Below are 17,753 nucleotides of genomic sequence, written 5' to 3' on the forward strand. Positions count from 1 at the left end.
GACACATCATATTCAAACTGTTAAAAGACAAAAGAAGAAACGTGAAAGCAGAGAGAAGTCACTCATCATGTACAGGGGATCCTCAAAAAGAGGAACAGCTAATTTCTTAACAGAAACCACAGAGGCCATAAGGCAGTAGAATGACATATTAAAAGTGCTGAAAGAAAAAACTGTCCACCAAGAATTTCTGAATCCTTACAAAATTATCCAAAAATGAAGAAGATATTTAGATATTTTCAAATAAAAATAGAGAACTCGTTGTTGGCAGGCCTGTCTCACAAGGAATATCAAAGGGAGTCCTTCAGGCTGAAATAAAGACACTAGACAGTAACTCAAATCTACATGAAGAAATCAAGAACACAAGTAGGATCACCATATAGGTAAATATAAAAGTCGGTATCAATGTATTTTTTTTTTGTTTGTAGCTCTTCGTCTCTCCTACCTAACTTAGACAGCTACACACACATAATGTGCCTGGGTGGCTCAGTCGTTAAGCGTCTGCCTTCGGCTCAGGTCATGATCCCAGGGTCCTGGGATCAAGCCCCGCACTGGGCTCCCTGCTCAGTGGGGAGCCTGCTCCTCCCTCTCCCACGCCCCCCTGCTTGTGTTCCCTCTCTTGCTGTCTCTCTCTGTCAAAAAATAAATAAAATCTTAAAAAAAAAAAAAAAGACAACTACACAAAGAAATAATTATAAATCTGTATTGATGGTCACACAATGTATAAACATGTAATTTTTATGAAAAAGCAGACAAAAGGAAAGGATGGAACTATACAGGAACAGTTTTTATTTTTTTATTATTATTTTTAAAGATTTTTATTTATTTATTTGACAGAGAGAGACACAGTGAGAGAGAGAACACAAGCAGGGGGAGTGGGAGAGGGAGAAGCAGGCTTCCCGCGGAGCAGGGAGCCCGATGTGGGGCTCGATCCCAGGACCCTGGGATCATGACCTGAGCCAAAGGGAGATGATTAACAGCTGAGCCACCCAGGCGCCCCTACAGGAACAGTTTTTATGTACTATTAAAATTAAGTTGGAATCAATCTGAATTTGACTGTTATAAAGATGGTAATTATAATTCCCAGGACAAACCACTAAGAAAATAAATCAGAAAATGGCAGTAGAAGAAGTGACAAGGGAATTAAAATGGTATACTAGAAAATATCAATTTAACACAAAGGAAGGGAACAATGGAGAAAGAGAGGGACAAAAAAGACAAGACACTTAGAAAACCAACAGACATAATGACAGACATAAATTGTACCTTATCAACCATTATATAATGTAAATGGATTAAAATCTATAATAAAAAGGCATGGATTGGCAAGATGGAGAACATGATCTAATTTTATGCTGTCTACAGGAGACACACTTTGATTCAAAACACAATTAGGTAGAAAGTAAAAGGATGGAAAAACATATACCATGTAAATAGTAACCCAAAGAGAGCTAGAATGGCTAAATTAACGACAAACAAAATAGATTGGGAAACACACATTGTTCACAGAGAAGGACATTTTATAATGATAAAAGGGTCAATCCATTAAGAAGATGTAACACTTATAAATATATACGCATCTGTGAAAAAGGTCCAGAAATACATGAAGCAAAATCTGACAGAATCCTAGGAAGAAAGCCAAGTTGGAGACTTCAATACCTCCCTTCCAATAATGGAGAAAACAACTACACCGAAAATCAGAAGAAAACAGAAGACCTGAACAACACTATAAAGCGACTAGACATGACAGACGTGTATGGCACACTCCACACAACAGTAGCAGGATACGCATCCTTCAAACCGAGTGCCCACAGAATATTCTCCAGGACGCACCACATGTTAAATCATAAAACAAGTCTCAATAAATTTAAAAGGATTTAAATCACCCAAAGTATGATCTCCAACCATAATGCAATGAGATTAAAAATCAGTAATAGAAGGTAATTTGGGGAATTCATAAATACACGGATTTTAAACAACACACTCCTAAATGACCAATTGACCAAAGAAGAAATCACAAAGGAAATTAGAAGATACTTGGAGATGAATTAAGACATACATACCAAAACTTATGGGGATGCAGTGAAAGCAATGCCCACTGGGAAATTTATAGCTGTAAGCGTCCACATTAAAAAGGTAGAAAGATCTCAATTCAATAATCTAAACTTCCACCTTAAGAAACTAGTGGGGGAGGGCGCCTGGGTGGCTCAGTTGGTTAAGCGACTGCCTTCGACTTAGGTCATGATCCTGGAGTCCCTGGATCGAATCCCGCATCGGGCTCCCCGCTCAGCGGGGAGTCTGCTTCTCCCTCTGACCCTCTTCCCTCTCATGCTCTCTCTCAAATAAATAAATAAAATCTTTAAAAAGAAAAAAAAGAAACTACTGGAGGAGAGAAAGAACAAACTAAACCTGAAGCAAAAAAGAAGGAAATACAAAAGATCAGAGTGAAAATAAATGAAATAGAAAACAGAAAAAACAACTGGAAAATAAATCAGTGAACCCAAAAGTTGGTTCTTTCAAAGGATGTACCAAATTGACAAACCTTTAGCTATACTGGAAAAGGAGAAAAGGGAGGAGAATGAAATCACTAAATCTTTGCACCTCATGATTCTCCTTATAATATTTCACCTAAGGCTGGGATGTATAAAAGAGGTAAAACCCAAACTGTCACCCTTACTTCCTTTTCCCACGCTAGTACAAGGCTAAAGTGGAAAAGCTAAACTTCATTCATTTTTTTAAATTATTCATTTATTTATTTAAGTAATCTCTGCACCCAATGCGGGGATGAACTCATGACCCTGAGATCAAGAGTCGAATGCTAAGCCAGCCAGACACCCCTAAACTTTAGATTTAAATGAACTAATTAGTTCACTTAAAGGTGCTTCACCTACCCTACTGCCAAAGATAAATGAGTTGGCTACACAAGGTGTCACTGCCTATCTCCTACTTAGGTTTAAGGGACACTCAAAAGCGTTTTATTTGGGGTGCCTGGGTAGCTCAGTTAGTTGGATGTCCAACTCTAGATTTTACTTATTTATTTGAGAGAGAGAGAAAGAGTGTGAGAGCAGTGGGAGGGACAAAAGGAGAGGGAGAATCTCAAGCAGACTCTGAGCTGAGTGGGGAGCCCCCCCCACCCCAGCCACCTGTCCCACCATGTCTGCCCTTTTCTCATCTATGCCACAGCAATACCCTCCCAATTAACATAGTGGAAGTGTGCCTCCTTTGGCTGATCCTGAAAGATCCCCTGAGCTATTTTCCTTTAGACACACCCAGTTTCTTCACATAAGTCATTATTGATGAAAATCCGTTAACTAGATTTGAATGTATAGGTACACACTGGGAAGAAAGAAAAATCTCCTTCTATTTGTTTCCCTCCAAGTGCAGGTAGAATAAACTGTCAGGAATTACGAAGTTACCAAATACCTACTTACAAAACTGCTAACTAATAACTAATGATTCATAATGTCAAGACTGAAAACGATACTCAACAATAGCATCATGGCTAACTAAATTATAAAACATCCCCTGAAAGGAGTTACTCACACTTACACAGAATTCACAGTGACTAAAGTAGCTTTATAATTCTCCTTTTTCTCCACAACAGTCTAGGGTAAGAAACTGGGATCCAAAGAGGTTATATCTACTCTGAAGATTACAAGCCTGGAAGGGTCAAACTGGGTCTCTCTTCAGTCTCTGTGATTCCAAATCTACCTACTGGACTATTATGCAGCCATATACAGAAAGCTTATGAAGGATCATGGAGATTACTTATAATATACTCTTCCCAGTAGTAAAATGGCATATAAAATTGTATCCTATGATCTTCAAAGTAAATATACTTTTTTTAAAAGATCTTATTTATTTGTCAGAGAGAGAAAAAGCACAAGCAGGGGGAGCGGCAGGCAGAGCAGGCAGAGGGAGAAGCAGACTCCCCGCTGAGCAAGGAGCCCGATGTGGGACTCGATCCCAGGACCCTGAGATCCTGACCTGAGTGGAAGGCAGCTGCTTAACTGACTGAGTCACCCAGGTGTCCCAGTAAATATAATTTTAGGGGGATTTGGTAAAATAAAAACAGATGATATACTGGGATGGTAGGTATGTGATTTTTCTTTCTTTTATTAGTCATAATATAATTATTATTTATGCAAAAAATAAGAAAAATTTGAATTCGTTTACTATTAGAGATCTAGCCAGGGTAAGTTAAAATAAAAACAAACAAAACCCTCACAGAACTAAGAACCATAAAACCAGTGCTCCAGGTACAAACTGGAAAGCGCATGCTTCCTATAGGAAAGGATGCAGAGCTGAGTTTCAAAAAATTATTTAGGGGCACCTGCGTGGCTCAGTCGTTAAGCGTCTGCCTTTGGCTCAGGTCATGATCCCGGGGTCCTGGGATCGAGTCCCACATTGGGCTCCCTGCTCAGTGGGAAGCCTGCTTCTCCCTCTCCCACTCCCCCTGCTTGTAGTTCCCTCTCTCGCTGTGTCCCTCTCTGTCAAATAAATAAATAAAATCTTAAAAAAAAAAAAAAAAAAAAAAAATTATTAAAAAGGTTACCAAATGAGCAAGAGGAGAAAAGGGGAAATCCAATCTTACACTTGCACAGCCTTTTGAGTATTTCAAAATGCTGTATTACCTACATGATTTCAGTGAGAAAACTGAGGTCTGGAGAGGTTAAATGAAGCGTGAATATTTCATGGCTAGTAAATTCAAATTCACACTGAAACTCCTGCTTATAACCTAGCACAATGGTGTCCAATCCTTTGAAGTATAAGGACTTTTAAAAAATTTCGTAGGGGCACCTGGGTGGCTCAGTTGGTTAAGCAACTGCCTTCGGCTCAGGTCATGATCCTGGAGTCCCGGGATTGAGTCCCATGTCGGGCTCCTTGCTCAGCAGGGGGTCTGCTTCTCCCTCTGACCCTCCCCCCTCTCATGTGCTCTCTCTCTCTCATTCTCTCTCTCAAATAAATAAATAAAATCTTAAAAAAAAAATTTTTTTTCGTAAAGAATTTTGGGCGCCTGGGTGGCTCAGTTGGTTGGGCGACTGCCTTCAGCTCAGGTCATGAGTGATTTTTTTTTTTTTTTTCATTTTTTTTATTCTTATGTTAATCCCCATACATTACAACATTAGTTTTAGATGAAGTGTTCCATGATTCATTGTTTGTGCACAACACCCAGTGCTCCATGCAGAATGTGCCCTCCTCAATACCCACCACCAGGCCAACCCATCCTCCCACCCCCCTCCCCTCTAGAACCCTGTTTGTTTTTCAGAGTCCATCGTCTCTCATGGTTCGTCTACCCCTCCTATTTCCCCTGCTTCATTCTTCCCCTCCCGCTACCTTCTTCTTCTTCTTTTTTTCCTTAACATATATTGCATTATTTGTTTCAGAGGTACAGATCTGAGATTCAACAGTCTTGCACAATTCACAGCGCTTACCAGAGCACATACCCTCCCCAGTGTCTATCACCCAGTCCCCCCATCCCTCCCACCCCAACCCCCACTCCAACAACACTCAGTTTGTTTCCTGCGATTAAGAATTCCTCATATCAGTGAGATCATATGATACATGTCTTTCTCTGTTTGACTTATTTCACTCAACATAATACCCTCCAGTTCCATCCACGTCGTTGCAAACAGCTCAAGTCATGATCCTGGAGTCCCAGGATCGAGTCCCACATCAGGCTCCCTGCTCAGCAGGGAGTCTGCTTCTCCCTCTGACCCTCTTCCCTCTCATGCTCTCTATCTCTCATTCTCTCTCTCTCAAATAAATAAATAAAAAATCTTAAAAAAAAAAATTTTTGTAAAGAATTTCACGTTCATACCAGAATAGGCAAATCTATAGGAAGAGAAACAGATTCGTGGTTGCCAGGGGCTGAGAAGGGGGAGGGGAGAAGGGGAAGGGGAGTGACTGCGGAATGGCTCCTGGGTTTCCATTTCAGGTGATGGAGGCACCACACTGAATGTACTTAATGTCACTGACCTATACACTTTTAAATTGTTACAACTGTAAACTGTACACTATTTACTACAATGAAAAAGCCTGAAAGACATAGTAACAGGTCTGCCTTTACAGAACATCTTAAAAGATTACAGACAATCTTAAAAGAATTCAATACTGCCTAAAATTACTATTTTATTAATCATAGCAGCAACATACTCTTAAAACATTTAGCCTACAACCTTTGAAGCACAAACCTGATTTCTTTTAAGTTCCCAAGGAGTTCATGACCCTCAAATCAGGAATCACTAGTCTATGTTCCTTCTTAAAAACACACAACAAGGGGCGCCTGGGTGGCTCAGTTGGTTAGGCGACTGCCTTCGGCTCAGGTCATGATCCTGGAGTCCCTGGATCGAGTCCCGCATCGGGCTCCCTGCTCGGCAGGGAGTCTGCTTCTCCCTCTGACCCTCCTCTCTCTCATGCTCTCTCTCTGTCTCTCTCAATAAAATAAAATAAAAAATCTTTAAAAAAAAAAAAAAACACACAACAAAAAACTCTTCTTGATGCTTAAGGGGTAATGAGGTAATCTTACAGATGCTATCCGACCTTAGAAATTCCTAAGGGCCAGAGCATTAGATTTTTTTTTTTTTAAAGATTTTATTTATTTGACAGAGGAAGACACAGGGAGAGAGGGAACACAAGCAGGGGGAGTGGGAGAGGGAGAAGCAGGCTTCCCGCTGAGCAGGGAGCCCGATGAGGGGCTCGATCCCAGGACGCTGGGATCATGACCTGAGCCGAAGGCAGACACTTAACGCCTGAGCCACCTAGGCGCCCCTAGATTTTATTTTCTTTACAGAAGTACTGTAATGCATTTTAGACTACCCTCCTCCTTAAAATTAACTTGCCACTTAATGTACTTTATACATTTCTCACCATTCTCTCATAGTACATTTTAAATAGTTTCTGTAAGGATAAAAATAAAATAAGAACAACATAATTAGCAAATATTTACTTTATCTGTGGAATTGTAAAATATATAAAATTTTGAATGGTCCCTGCCCCAAAGGAACCTGAAATACAGTTAAGAAATACAAATTCATGAAAACGTAAATACCAACAATTACTTCAATGACAACTTAAGACATGAAAGGAAGCACACAGCAACAGATATTGATTACTTGCCATAGGAACAGGAAGATAAAAACTGCTACAGGGTTTCAGAGAAGGGAGCGATTATTCCAGTCTATGGTGTATGGAAAGGCTCTACAGGAGAACTGGATTTTGAATGAGTTGCATCTTGAAGAGCAAGCAAGATTTGGGGAAGCGAGGCAAAAACAAGAGAGGATTAGAAAATCCCTCATTAAGCTTCATTTAATTCACTACTGCCTGCTGAATTCTCATTCTGTCCAAGGTACCAAAAATGCAAAGATAAGGCACTCTGGGTAACCCTTGGTCAATTTCCCTTTGTAGGCCTGAAATCCTTCAAAACATATCATACTGTACAATTAGTTATCCTCAACCCCCATCACATAGGAAACAAGTGGGATTGGCAAATTTCTGATGACCGTTGTTTTAAAATAAATCACACCTTAATCTGAATGCATTATTCCCAAGAGGTAAATTTCACATATTACAATGAACTCAATGTATCCTCTTACAAGCTTTCCATGAAAGAATCTCTTTCTAGAAGTATGTGTACTTACTAATTAATATCACCACTAGAAAATAGAGAGGGGCTTGCCCACTGAACACAGCTTGGACATGGAATAAAGGCAAGACTAGATATCAATAATGCCCATCACTGGGGTGCCTGGGTGGCTCAGTCGGTTAAGCGACTGCCTTCAGCTCAGGTCATGATCCCAGGGTCCTGGGTTCGAGCCCCGCATCAGGCTCCCTGCTTGGCGGGAAGCTTGCTTCTCCCTCTCCCACTTGTGTTCCTTCTCTTGCTGTCTCTCCTTCTCTCTGTGTCAATTAAATAAATAAAATCTTAAAAAAAAAATAATAATGCCCATCACTTCTGCCCCAAAAGTATAAAGAGGGGGTCAGAAGTCTCTCCACTTTGAAGCAGTACTGTGAGATTAATGGACAAAAGCACTTGTGTGCAATGATTTGTGTCCAAAAAGCTGGGTGGAGGTATAGACATCAGACAAAATTTCATTTTACAATTTTAACCCCATCTTCCAAGGGCTCAATTGGATTTGAGCTGGGTAAATCTAAATATCCCACACTGGCCAAAAGTCCTGGCCAGATTGCTATACTAGGGATTTTTCTGAGCTGAAACTAGGTAACAAAGTCAATCTTTTTCTGGTGGTATAAGTTGTGAGGGGTGAAACTGGGAGCCATAAAGCAGTCATGATTCTTGCCATGTGGAGAAAAGTGGAAAGTCATGCAGAAAAATCACCTACCTCTGAATAGTTTTAGTATAAAGCTACAAAATAAAAGAAGTTCATACTTTATCAGTCTAAAATATATCAAACCTTTACCAGGAAGAGAGAAAATGTTATGTTAGTATTAATGTTACTAACCTTGTTTGTTCTTGGGTTCAACATGAGCGTCTTGCCTTTTTCTTTTATGTGCATATGACGACATGCTACAGTACAGGGAGTAGCAACTATTCTTAACCGGGACAACATCTTTCCTTTCACCTGGGGAAAAAGAAGCAAATAAAGGATGAGAAACGTATTATCGAACTGCATGCACATCAGGTATCAGTTTTCAAAAGCAGATACAGAAAGCTTAATTTTCCACACTTGAAAAAGCTTTATCAAAGTAAATTTATGTTTCTACAAGTTGTAACCGTTGTAAAAAAAAAAAAAAGTAATAATTGAGTGAAGACAATGACTGACTTTTCCTGACAATACTCTTAAGTCCCTAGTTAATAATCATTGCTATTTTGTATATACTGTATGCTACAGTGTGCTAAACATTTATTCTTTTTCTAAGCCACAAGTGTGGCAAGGCTTGTATCTCCCGATTATGAGGGAAAGAAATAAATTGAGAGATTAAGAAACAAGGTAACATCAGTAAACAAAGACATGCGGCCCATGTAAATGCATATGGGAGTTTAGGTTGAAGGTGGAAAAGTAAGTAACAGGAAAGCCTGCGGCATAAACATTCAGAGGAAGAGAAGCTTTTCAAATTCTTAATCTAGCTGTACAATTTTAATGTACTAATAATAGCGTTTTCATGTAATGTACTAAATATTTTTTGTTTTCATAAAAACCTGTTATTTAATATTTTAAAACATGCAAATTGGCTAGAAAACATGTTTTTGCCCTTTCACAACATCACAAACACATGGGAATTTTTCAAAATGGAAAACTCTACATAACAGATTACACGTTAAATATTGAAAATGGGAATATAATAGATTTTTCTGCATATCAATTCTCCCACTCAAAATCACCTTGCAAAGCCAATTTATCTTAATCATTACAAATCATTGCAATTATCCGGCAATAAGTTTTTTACTGGAATTTTTATTTGCTTAGAAATCAAGGTTTGTATACGGGGTGCAGCAAACCATTACAGTAGGATTATTTTTTAAGTTAATTTTTATGGAAGTGAATTCACATAACAAAACTTGCCATTTTAAAGTGAACAATTCAGAGGGATTTAGAAAATCCATAATGTTGTACAATCCACCTCCACCTAGTTCCGAACCATCTTCACCATCCCAGAAGGAAACTCTACCCCATTAAACAGTTCTTCCCCTCCTCCAGTACCTGCAACCACCAACCTGCTTTCTATCTTTATGGATTTACCTATTCTGGATATTTCATATAAATGTGGTGCATAAATGTGGCCACAAAAACAAAAAATCTATCTGATTATAAGGACATCAAGAATCATGAGAGATGGGGACTGGGGTGGGAGGATAGGACAGATGTTTAACGGTACAAACTTGCAGTAAGAGTCCTAAGAAATAAGCAACTCCTAAAGATATAATACATAGTATAGTGAATACAGACAACAATATTGTATTATAATCATCAAACTTTCTAAGAGACTAGATCTTAATTCTTCCAACCACTAAAAAGAAATAATTACATAACATGAGAGGTGATAATTATCACTACAATGGCAATCATGTTACAATATATAAATATATCAAATTAATGTTATACACCTTAAATTTATACAATGTCATACGCCAAATATACTTCAATAATAATAATAAAAAAGAATTATGAGAGATATACAACAAAATAATTGGGTCACTCTAAAAAGTCAGTGAAAGACAAACAGTAAGGAACTACTGTTAATTTAAAGAAGACTGAACATATGACAACTAAATACAAAACCTGAATCAAAAAAAAAAATGCTATCAAGGACACTTATTGGGACAGCTGGCAAAACTGGAAGATATACTGTAGCTTAAATAAAAGTACTGTAAAATTTTCTGTATTTGATAATCATATGGAAGAGATATCCTTGTTCTGAAAACACAGTGAAGTCTTAAGGGGCCAAGAAGTATGATGTATGTAACCAAAGCCTTTCAAATCATTTCAAAATAAATTTTAAAAAGATTGAAATGGTAGCACTGATTATGTGTTTGTGTGGTTCTTCCAGGAGAGAGCATTATTTGTCAAAATTAAAACTTTGGTACCAAAAGACTGGATTGGTATTACAGTATATTGGTGAGGTAGGTAAATCTAAGATATAGTATGGAATACTTTTTACTTTAAATCAAAGACAATCTGAAAAAGTTTCATTTTGTAATCAGTACTTGTGGTATAATAAGAAATATATTAGGGGGAGCTCCTGGGTGGCTCAGTCATTTAAATGTCCGACTCTTGATTTCCACTCAGGTCATGATCTCAGGGTCCTGAAGTCGAGCCCCAAGACAGGCTCCAGTGGAGAGTCTGCTTCAGATTCTCTGCCTCTTGCTCTCCCTCTGCCCACCCCCCAAAATAAATAAGTAAATAAAATCTTAAAAAAAAAAAGAAATATATTTGGTTTTTGTCCCCAGTTTCTGGCACAGAGCTCCTAAAAATCCTTGGAATTTCCTGAATGATAGAGGAGTATTTTTTGTTATTCATAAGAAGCCACTTTTGATCACATTTGAGTTTATGGTCCACCTAGGGTGGACCACTACAAAGCCTCAGATAGAGCTAGTCACCAGCAACACCAAGTAATTAGAGTAGGAACTTTCTGCCCCACTCCAGAACCTCCAGAAAGGGAAGTGGGCAGGGCCTGAAGACTCTTTAATGAGGAGATCGGATGAGCTTTCATGTTGGTGGACACATCTAGGTGCTGGGGGGTGGCACACTCAGGGAGGGCAAGGAAGCTCTATGTCTCCCCACCCCCCACTCCCATCAATACCTAGTTCTATGTATCCTTCCATCTGTTCCTGAGTTGTAGCCTTTTATAATAAATCAGCAAATATAAGTAAAGTATTTCTCTGAGTTCTGTGTGCCGTTACAGAAAATCATCAAAACAGGAGGGGGTTGTGGGAAGCCTCAATTTATAGAGAGTTGGTCTGAAGTATGCGTCACAACCTGGGACGTGCAACTGGCATCTCAAGTAGGGGCAGTCTTTTCGGACTGAACCCTTAACCTATGGGATCTGAAACTATCTCCGTATGGACAGTGTCAGAATTAAGTTAAATTAAAGCAAACCCAGTCAGCATCTGCTGAGAATTGGATAATTGCTGGGTGTGGGGGAAAAAAATCCCACGTTTAGTGGCCAGAAGAAACTGTGAGTAAAGAAAATTAAAGTTTTTCCTTTCCATAGTTAACTTAAGAGCAGCATTCTAATATATGAAATCTATTTTCAACTCCTGGTTAAAGTTTTGCTTCTCTCCAATACCGAATTTAGTCTGTATAATGAAGATAACACCACTTGTCAAATCGACCTTACAGATAATTGTGATGATCAAATGAGACTACATGCAAAAAAGTATAATTACAGAATGTTTTATCACTGAAATTACTAGTAAGTGATAGAGAGTAAAATAAAATATAAAAGTAATTTTAATAGTGTCTTTAAAACAGTGCTAAGTTAAAAAAATTTAAGGAAAAAAAATCTGCCAAAACTAGAACCAAGGACTAAGAAATAGACAGGGAGGCTTAAATACCAGTAATGAGAACAATGAGAGGCAACAAGATAAAATGTTATGTTATGCAGGTGGGATGGAAGAACTCTAAGAATGAGTGAAGTAAAAACAGGAACCAAAAGGCAGGGCTTCTAATTTTTTTTTTTTTTAAGATTTTATTTATTTATTTGAGACAGAGAGAATGAGAGACAGAGAACATGAGAGGGAGGAAGGTCAGAGGGAGAAGCAGACTCCCTGCCGAGCAGGGAGCCCAATGCGGGACTCGATCCCGGGACTCCAGGATCATGACCCGAGCCGAAGGCAGTCGCTTAACCAACTGAGCCACCCAGGCGCCCAGGGCTTCTAATTTTTAATTAATATGTAAAATCAAGCTGCTTGCTTCCTTGACAGTTTCTGGGATACTGAGATATGCCTCTGGTTTCTCCCCCTGGTGTGTCATTCACATGGCCTTGCCCTGGAACTTACTCTCTGGTGTTTACAAACTGGACCAGGACAGAAACTGCTAGGCCACTGGCTGGGCTGCTGGAGACTACTCTCCCTGGCCCCCTACTTGGGATTAAAGGAGGGCAATGCAAGGGAGACAGAAATTGGAGGTCATGACTGGGTGCAAGGAGCACAAGCTCTGCAGTCAGACTGGAGTCTGAATCTGTACTCAGCTCATCACCGTTTTGGATTCAGTTGTGTCACCCAGGCATTCCCAAATGGTCTCTGAATTGGTGTTAGCCTGGACCACATTTTTCACTGGTGTGTGGCCAAATGAGAAAAATTGGGACAATGCAATACAGTCGTTCATAAAACAAAATTTATTCTCTTGATTTCCTGTTCTAATTATGTTCTTCCTACCTTTTTGGTGATAAAAATGTCTTTTCTTTTATGAAAGGATGGGGATGGTGGATTGCAATAGTTCTTAAAAGGGTCCTTAACCTTGACAGAATTAAAAGTTGGCAGTCTGTGTCTGGTCCCAATTGTCCCCCTATACACACCTGCCCATCAAGTCCAAAGTCTGGGGACTGCCTTAGCAGTCAATGAAACAGGGGAGGGAAACTCTATTTTGCAGAGCTGTGTGTAGTAATGATGATATTTATAAAGTATCAAACAATTAAGAGCTTTATCATCATCATAAAGAGCTTGACTACTTGAAAGTCTATTCAATAAAATCCATATCCAGGCAGTTTAGCAGAGTAGTCAAAGATAAGCTCTGGAATCAAACTACTGGACTTAAATCCTGGCTTGGCCAGTGCTAACTCTGATTTTGAATAAGTCTGTTGCAGTTTTCTCATCACTCAAATGGGGATGATAAACAACAGGACCTACTAATCAGGGCCATTTTAAGATTTAAATTAGATAATCCATGTAAGATGCTTATCACAGTGCCCTCTAAGTGCTCTATAAATGTTAGTTATCTAAGCACTGTTAGTAGAAACAGACTAAGGTGGTCAGAAGGTGTCTTCTGAATGCCTGTTAGTCTCTGCATCAACATCTTCTACTGTGAAATCCTTATTAAGAGGCTATAAGGATAGTCATGGTTAGCATTTATTTAAACTATTTCAAATCAAATCTCTAGGTCAGTAATGAGAATTTGGATGGTATACAGATCCAGGCAACATCAAATGTCATTCTGAACATCTACAGAATCAATATAGTATTTTTCATTACTTTTAAAATTTGTAAATATTGATCAAAGGAAATATACAGCCATATAATCAAAATAGTGACTTTTTTTTTCCTTTTTTTTATTCTTATGTTAATCCCCATACATTACATCATTAGTTTTAGATGTAGTGTTCCACGAGTCATTGTTTGTGCATAACACCCAGTGCTCCATGCAGAATGTGCCCTCCTCAATACCCACCACCAGGCTAACCCATCCTCCCACCCCCCTCCCCAAAATAGTGACTTTAAAATAAAAGTTAACTTTTTATAAAACAGATTTTTAGAAAATCAAATGTAGAGTGATTTTGATAGCATGGATTTTGCCCTCCTCCTAAAATTGATCCTCAGTAAACAACTATAGGTTTCAGTTATTATTTATCTTTTAAAGTATGACTGAATTTGGGGCACCTGGGTGGCTCTGTCGGTTAAGTGTCTGACTCTTGATTTCAGCTCAGGTTTCGATCTTAGGGTCGTGAGTTCAAGCTCCGAGTTGGGTGTGGATCCTACTTAAAAAATAAAATAAAATAAATAAAATATGACTAAGTTTGTCAAAAATTCACCAACATAAATTATAATTTATTTTAGTTTAACTTAAAAATTAATATAGTTTAAAATAGCTTATTGTTATAGGAAAATACAAGTTATGCTTCAGCAGCATTATAGGAGTTAATTTGCAAAAGCAATTCTCAAGTGGTAAATGAGTTTTTCTTTTATGAATTTTTAATGTGTTTCCATAACAACTGAATTATAAAAGACAAAAACATTATACATAAACACCCTGTAAGGCTGAAACCTGTAAGCAGTTCTTTCTCAGGAATAAGTACTAAGCAAGAGTATATTTAATTCTCAAGAGAATGAAGAACTTCTACAAAAGCATAGCCCAACATTTCCTTAATATATGATAAAAGTTCTATCAGCATATCTGGGCTCTATGCCTAACTTTTAATTAAGTCTTTATAACTACCATAAAAGAGTCAAATACAGATTGCAAATCAAAGTTCAAAGCTAATTAAAGGTCCAACATTAGAAGACAAGAATTAAACTTTTTTCTGTATTTCTGCAAACCATGTAACATAGTAACATGTAACTCAATTAGTTTTAGTAGATACACAGCAGATTATACATTCATCTATATTTTGTCCAAAATAAATATACACATAATAAACACATGGAGGAAGGTGGGAGGGGGAAGTGTGGGCAACTATTTCTTCTCTAACTTCCAGGATGCCTGGAAACTAAAGAATAAATTCATGAGTAAAGATGAAGATTAAAATTCATGAGGACAACACTGCAATTACTTTAACAACATGAACAATGCTTAAGAAGCAACGGGATTAAGACGGGGCTGGAGTCGTTGTGTTAAATTGCCTGTGTTCGAATCCAGACTTTGCCACCTAAAACCTGTGATCTTGTGAAAGATACTTAACCTTCTTAAGCCTTAGTTTCATTTGTTAGGTGGAAATAACAGTACCAGCCTCAAAGAGTTATTTTGAGATGATTCATGTACAGAACAATGTCCAGCCCATAACACAATTAATACGTGCTTCTATTGTTACCAATTGCAACACTAAAAGAAACAACAATGCTATTAACTATTCTGCTTAGAAGTGACTGCCACAAGCATTAGGAAAATAGATAAGGAGATAACGCATTTTGTAAGGAAGCACTACTGTTAAGATGCATTATTTTGATTATGCTTCTCATCAAAAGGCAACATGTCTTCTAAAACTGTTTTCGTAACCACGAAAGAAGGTCAATTCCAGGACCTCAAATGTAACACCACCACACAAGCAGAGGTGGTTATCACCAGCTTCAAAGAAACACCTGCCATTTCTGGTCAATTTATGCCATTTCACATGAATGGACAGAACTGTTGGAACCGCAGAACTTTCTAGCTTGCAGCAAACTTCCTTTAAAGAGAGGAACGAACGAACAAACGAACACACACACACAAAGCCTAACTCCTGTCATTAATTCATCCCTGCAGGAGCAGATTTGATAAAAGGTGTCAAGCCACAAAATCGGTCTTCAAAGGGCGCGGGAGGGAGCGACGCTCGTGGTCCGGAAGCCACTGGACCTCATTCAGGGGCAGCAAGGGGGCCGCCCTGGGACCAGCGAATCTAGAAACGGGCAAGTCGAGCCCCACAACCGTGCCCGGGCAAGAGCCGCGGACGCTCGTATCGGGGACCGCCGCGACCTGACCGCTCCCCAGCCCTCAGCCCGGGCTCGGGCGCCGCTTCCCTTCACCCCGCCCCGCCCATCCGCCAAGCGGGTCTGGGCCGGCCGCACGCGCGAAAGCCGGCGGCGGGTCCGCAGTCGGCTCGGCCGATCGGGCGGGAGTAGGCGGGCGCCCGCTCCCCTCGCGCAGCGCCCGCCCGGGCCCCTCCGCGCCAGGCCGCCTGCAACCGCGCGCTGCGCGGAGCCCTAGCCGAAGTCTCACCCCGCGACAGGTGGTGCTGCGGTGAGAGAGGCAGCGGGCCTGCCGCCCACACGCGCGATGCTCAGCTGCGGCCGAGTCCGGCCCCCGTCTTCCCCGAGCTTCGCGGAGCCGGCGCTAGCTCAGCTTCGCACAGGCATGGCCGGCCGACAGCCGGCGAGGCAGCCAGGCAGTCGGCGTAGGGAGCCAGCGAGCCGGGAGGCGGGCCGGCGCGCTCGGGGCGGAGACTGACGGGCGCGCGGACCAACGCGGAGGCAGAAAGCCGGCCCGGGGAGCGGGGCCCCGCCCACCACTTCGCGGCCGGCGCGCCCGGGTTCCTTCCCCTTAGGACCTGCCTTGGTCTGGTTCTTTGAGGTTACTGTTTGAGGACGAGCGCGCGCCAGTGTGGACGCGATCTCGAGGAACGCGAGAGGGGCCGTGTAGAGAAGAAGGAGTCCGGAGACCCAGGCGACGCCCGTTGTTCCACGAAAGGAGCGGGGGCTGGTTCGCGGCGCACCCCGCATCTCCCGGGTTGCCGGGGTACTCCAGGGGGATGGCAGCGCGTTCGCGCGAGAAGAGGCTCTGCGCAGGCGCGGGCGGGCCGGGGGAAACCGCGGGTACCAGACTCCCAGCCCCGGGAGGCGAGAGGAAGGCTGGGAGTTTGGGTCCTTCGTGGACAGCGAGCGGAGGCAGACAGAAGATGAAGGAGAGATTGCTGGATACAGGACAGGTGGCTGGAGAAGCAGAAGAGGGGGAACGCAGGAAATGTGAGGCCTCTGCACTTAAGGAACAATTTCTATCTCTGAGCTCTTTTTATGTGTCTAGGCCTCGATCTTCTGCAGAATTCTTTGCCATTCTCCTCACCTGCTGGCACAGTTACTGGCTCGCAGGGAATTTACTAATCTCTATCATCACAGTCACCATAAACAGATGTTCAATGTCCTCTCTCAGAAAAGCACTGCAACACTAAATTGTCATCTTGAAAGCACCAGGGACTGTACTTTAGTAACCCTTTACCCACTCACGGTTATGATATTGGAGGATTTTTCTTCACTTTTTTTCAGAAAAATCTTATCACCAAAAATTCTTTGCTGTAAATGAGTTTGTGTACTTTTAAAGTATGGTAATGCTAATTTTATTATTTTTTAAAGATTTTGTTTTTAAGTAATCTCTACATCCAAAGTGGGGCTCAGACTCACAACCCCTAGATCAAGAGTTGCATGCTCCATGGACTGAGTCAGCCAGGTGCCCCTGGTAATGATAATTTTAAAGTGAAGATGTAAAGGATACAAAAAGAGTCAAGGAAGATGGAATAAGAAAACTGAAAGTGATGGAAATGTAAAATAGAGAAAATTGAGTGAAAGTAGAGAAAAGTGAGTTGTCACTTCCTAAACGCTGACAATTACGGGAAATCTGGAGCAACTACGCCACTGTGAACATCAAAGGGCGGGCATGTTTGGGAACACTATAGTTAGATGATAAATGATAGGTATGGCTGCTATAGTAACCACCACAATAAAAGGACTGTAAATAAGCATCACCTAAAATAACCCTGCTCACCAGAAATTGTCAAGAACATCAAACTGAATGAGGGAAACTTCAAAAAGTAAAAGTGTCATAAATGTTTCATTAGAAAGACAGTTTGTCCTACATTAGAATAACCCTGGTCTGAAAAGTTGTAGAGAGCTATCA

At 40.5% G+C, this 17,753-nt stretch overlaps 1 protein-coding gene across 1 annotated transcript in view; it reads right to left on the minus strand.

The window, feature by feature from the left end:
* The window catches only part of ME2 (malic enzyme 2), a 57,164-nt gene extending 40,895 nt beyond the window's left edge, over positions 1–16,269 (minus strand). The window contains exons 1-2 of the mRNA XM_034996211.1: positions 16,086–16,269; positions 8,460–8,579 (exon numbers count right to left, since the gene is read on the minus strand). Of these exons, the coding sequence (XP_034852102.1) occupies positions 8,460–8,567 (108 nt within the window). The 5' untranslated portion in view covers positions 8,568–8,579; positions 16,086–16,269. The remainder of the gene's footprint in view (positions 1–8,459; positions 8,580–16,085) is intronic.
* Between the last annotated feature and the right edge of the window lie 1,484 nt (positions 16,270–17,753).

Source organism: Mirounga leonina, unplaced genomic scaffold, assembly GCF_011800145.1.
Source record: "Mirounga leonina isolate KUSES-001 unplaced genomic scaffold, KU_Mleo_1.0 Mir_93, whole genome shotgun sequence".
NCBI lineage: Eukaryota > Metazoa > Chordata > Mammalia > Carnivora > Phocidae > Mirounga > Mirounga leonina.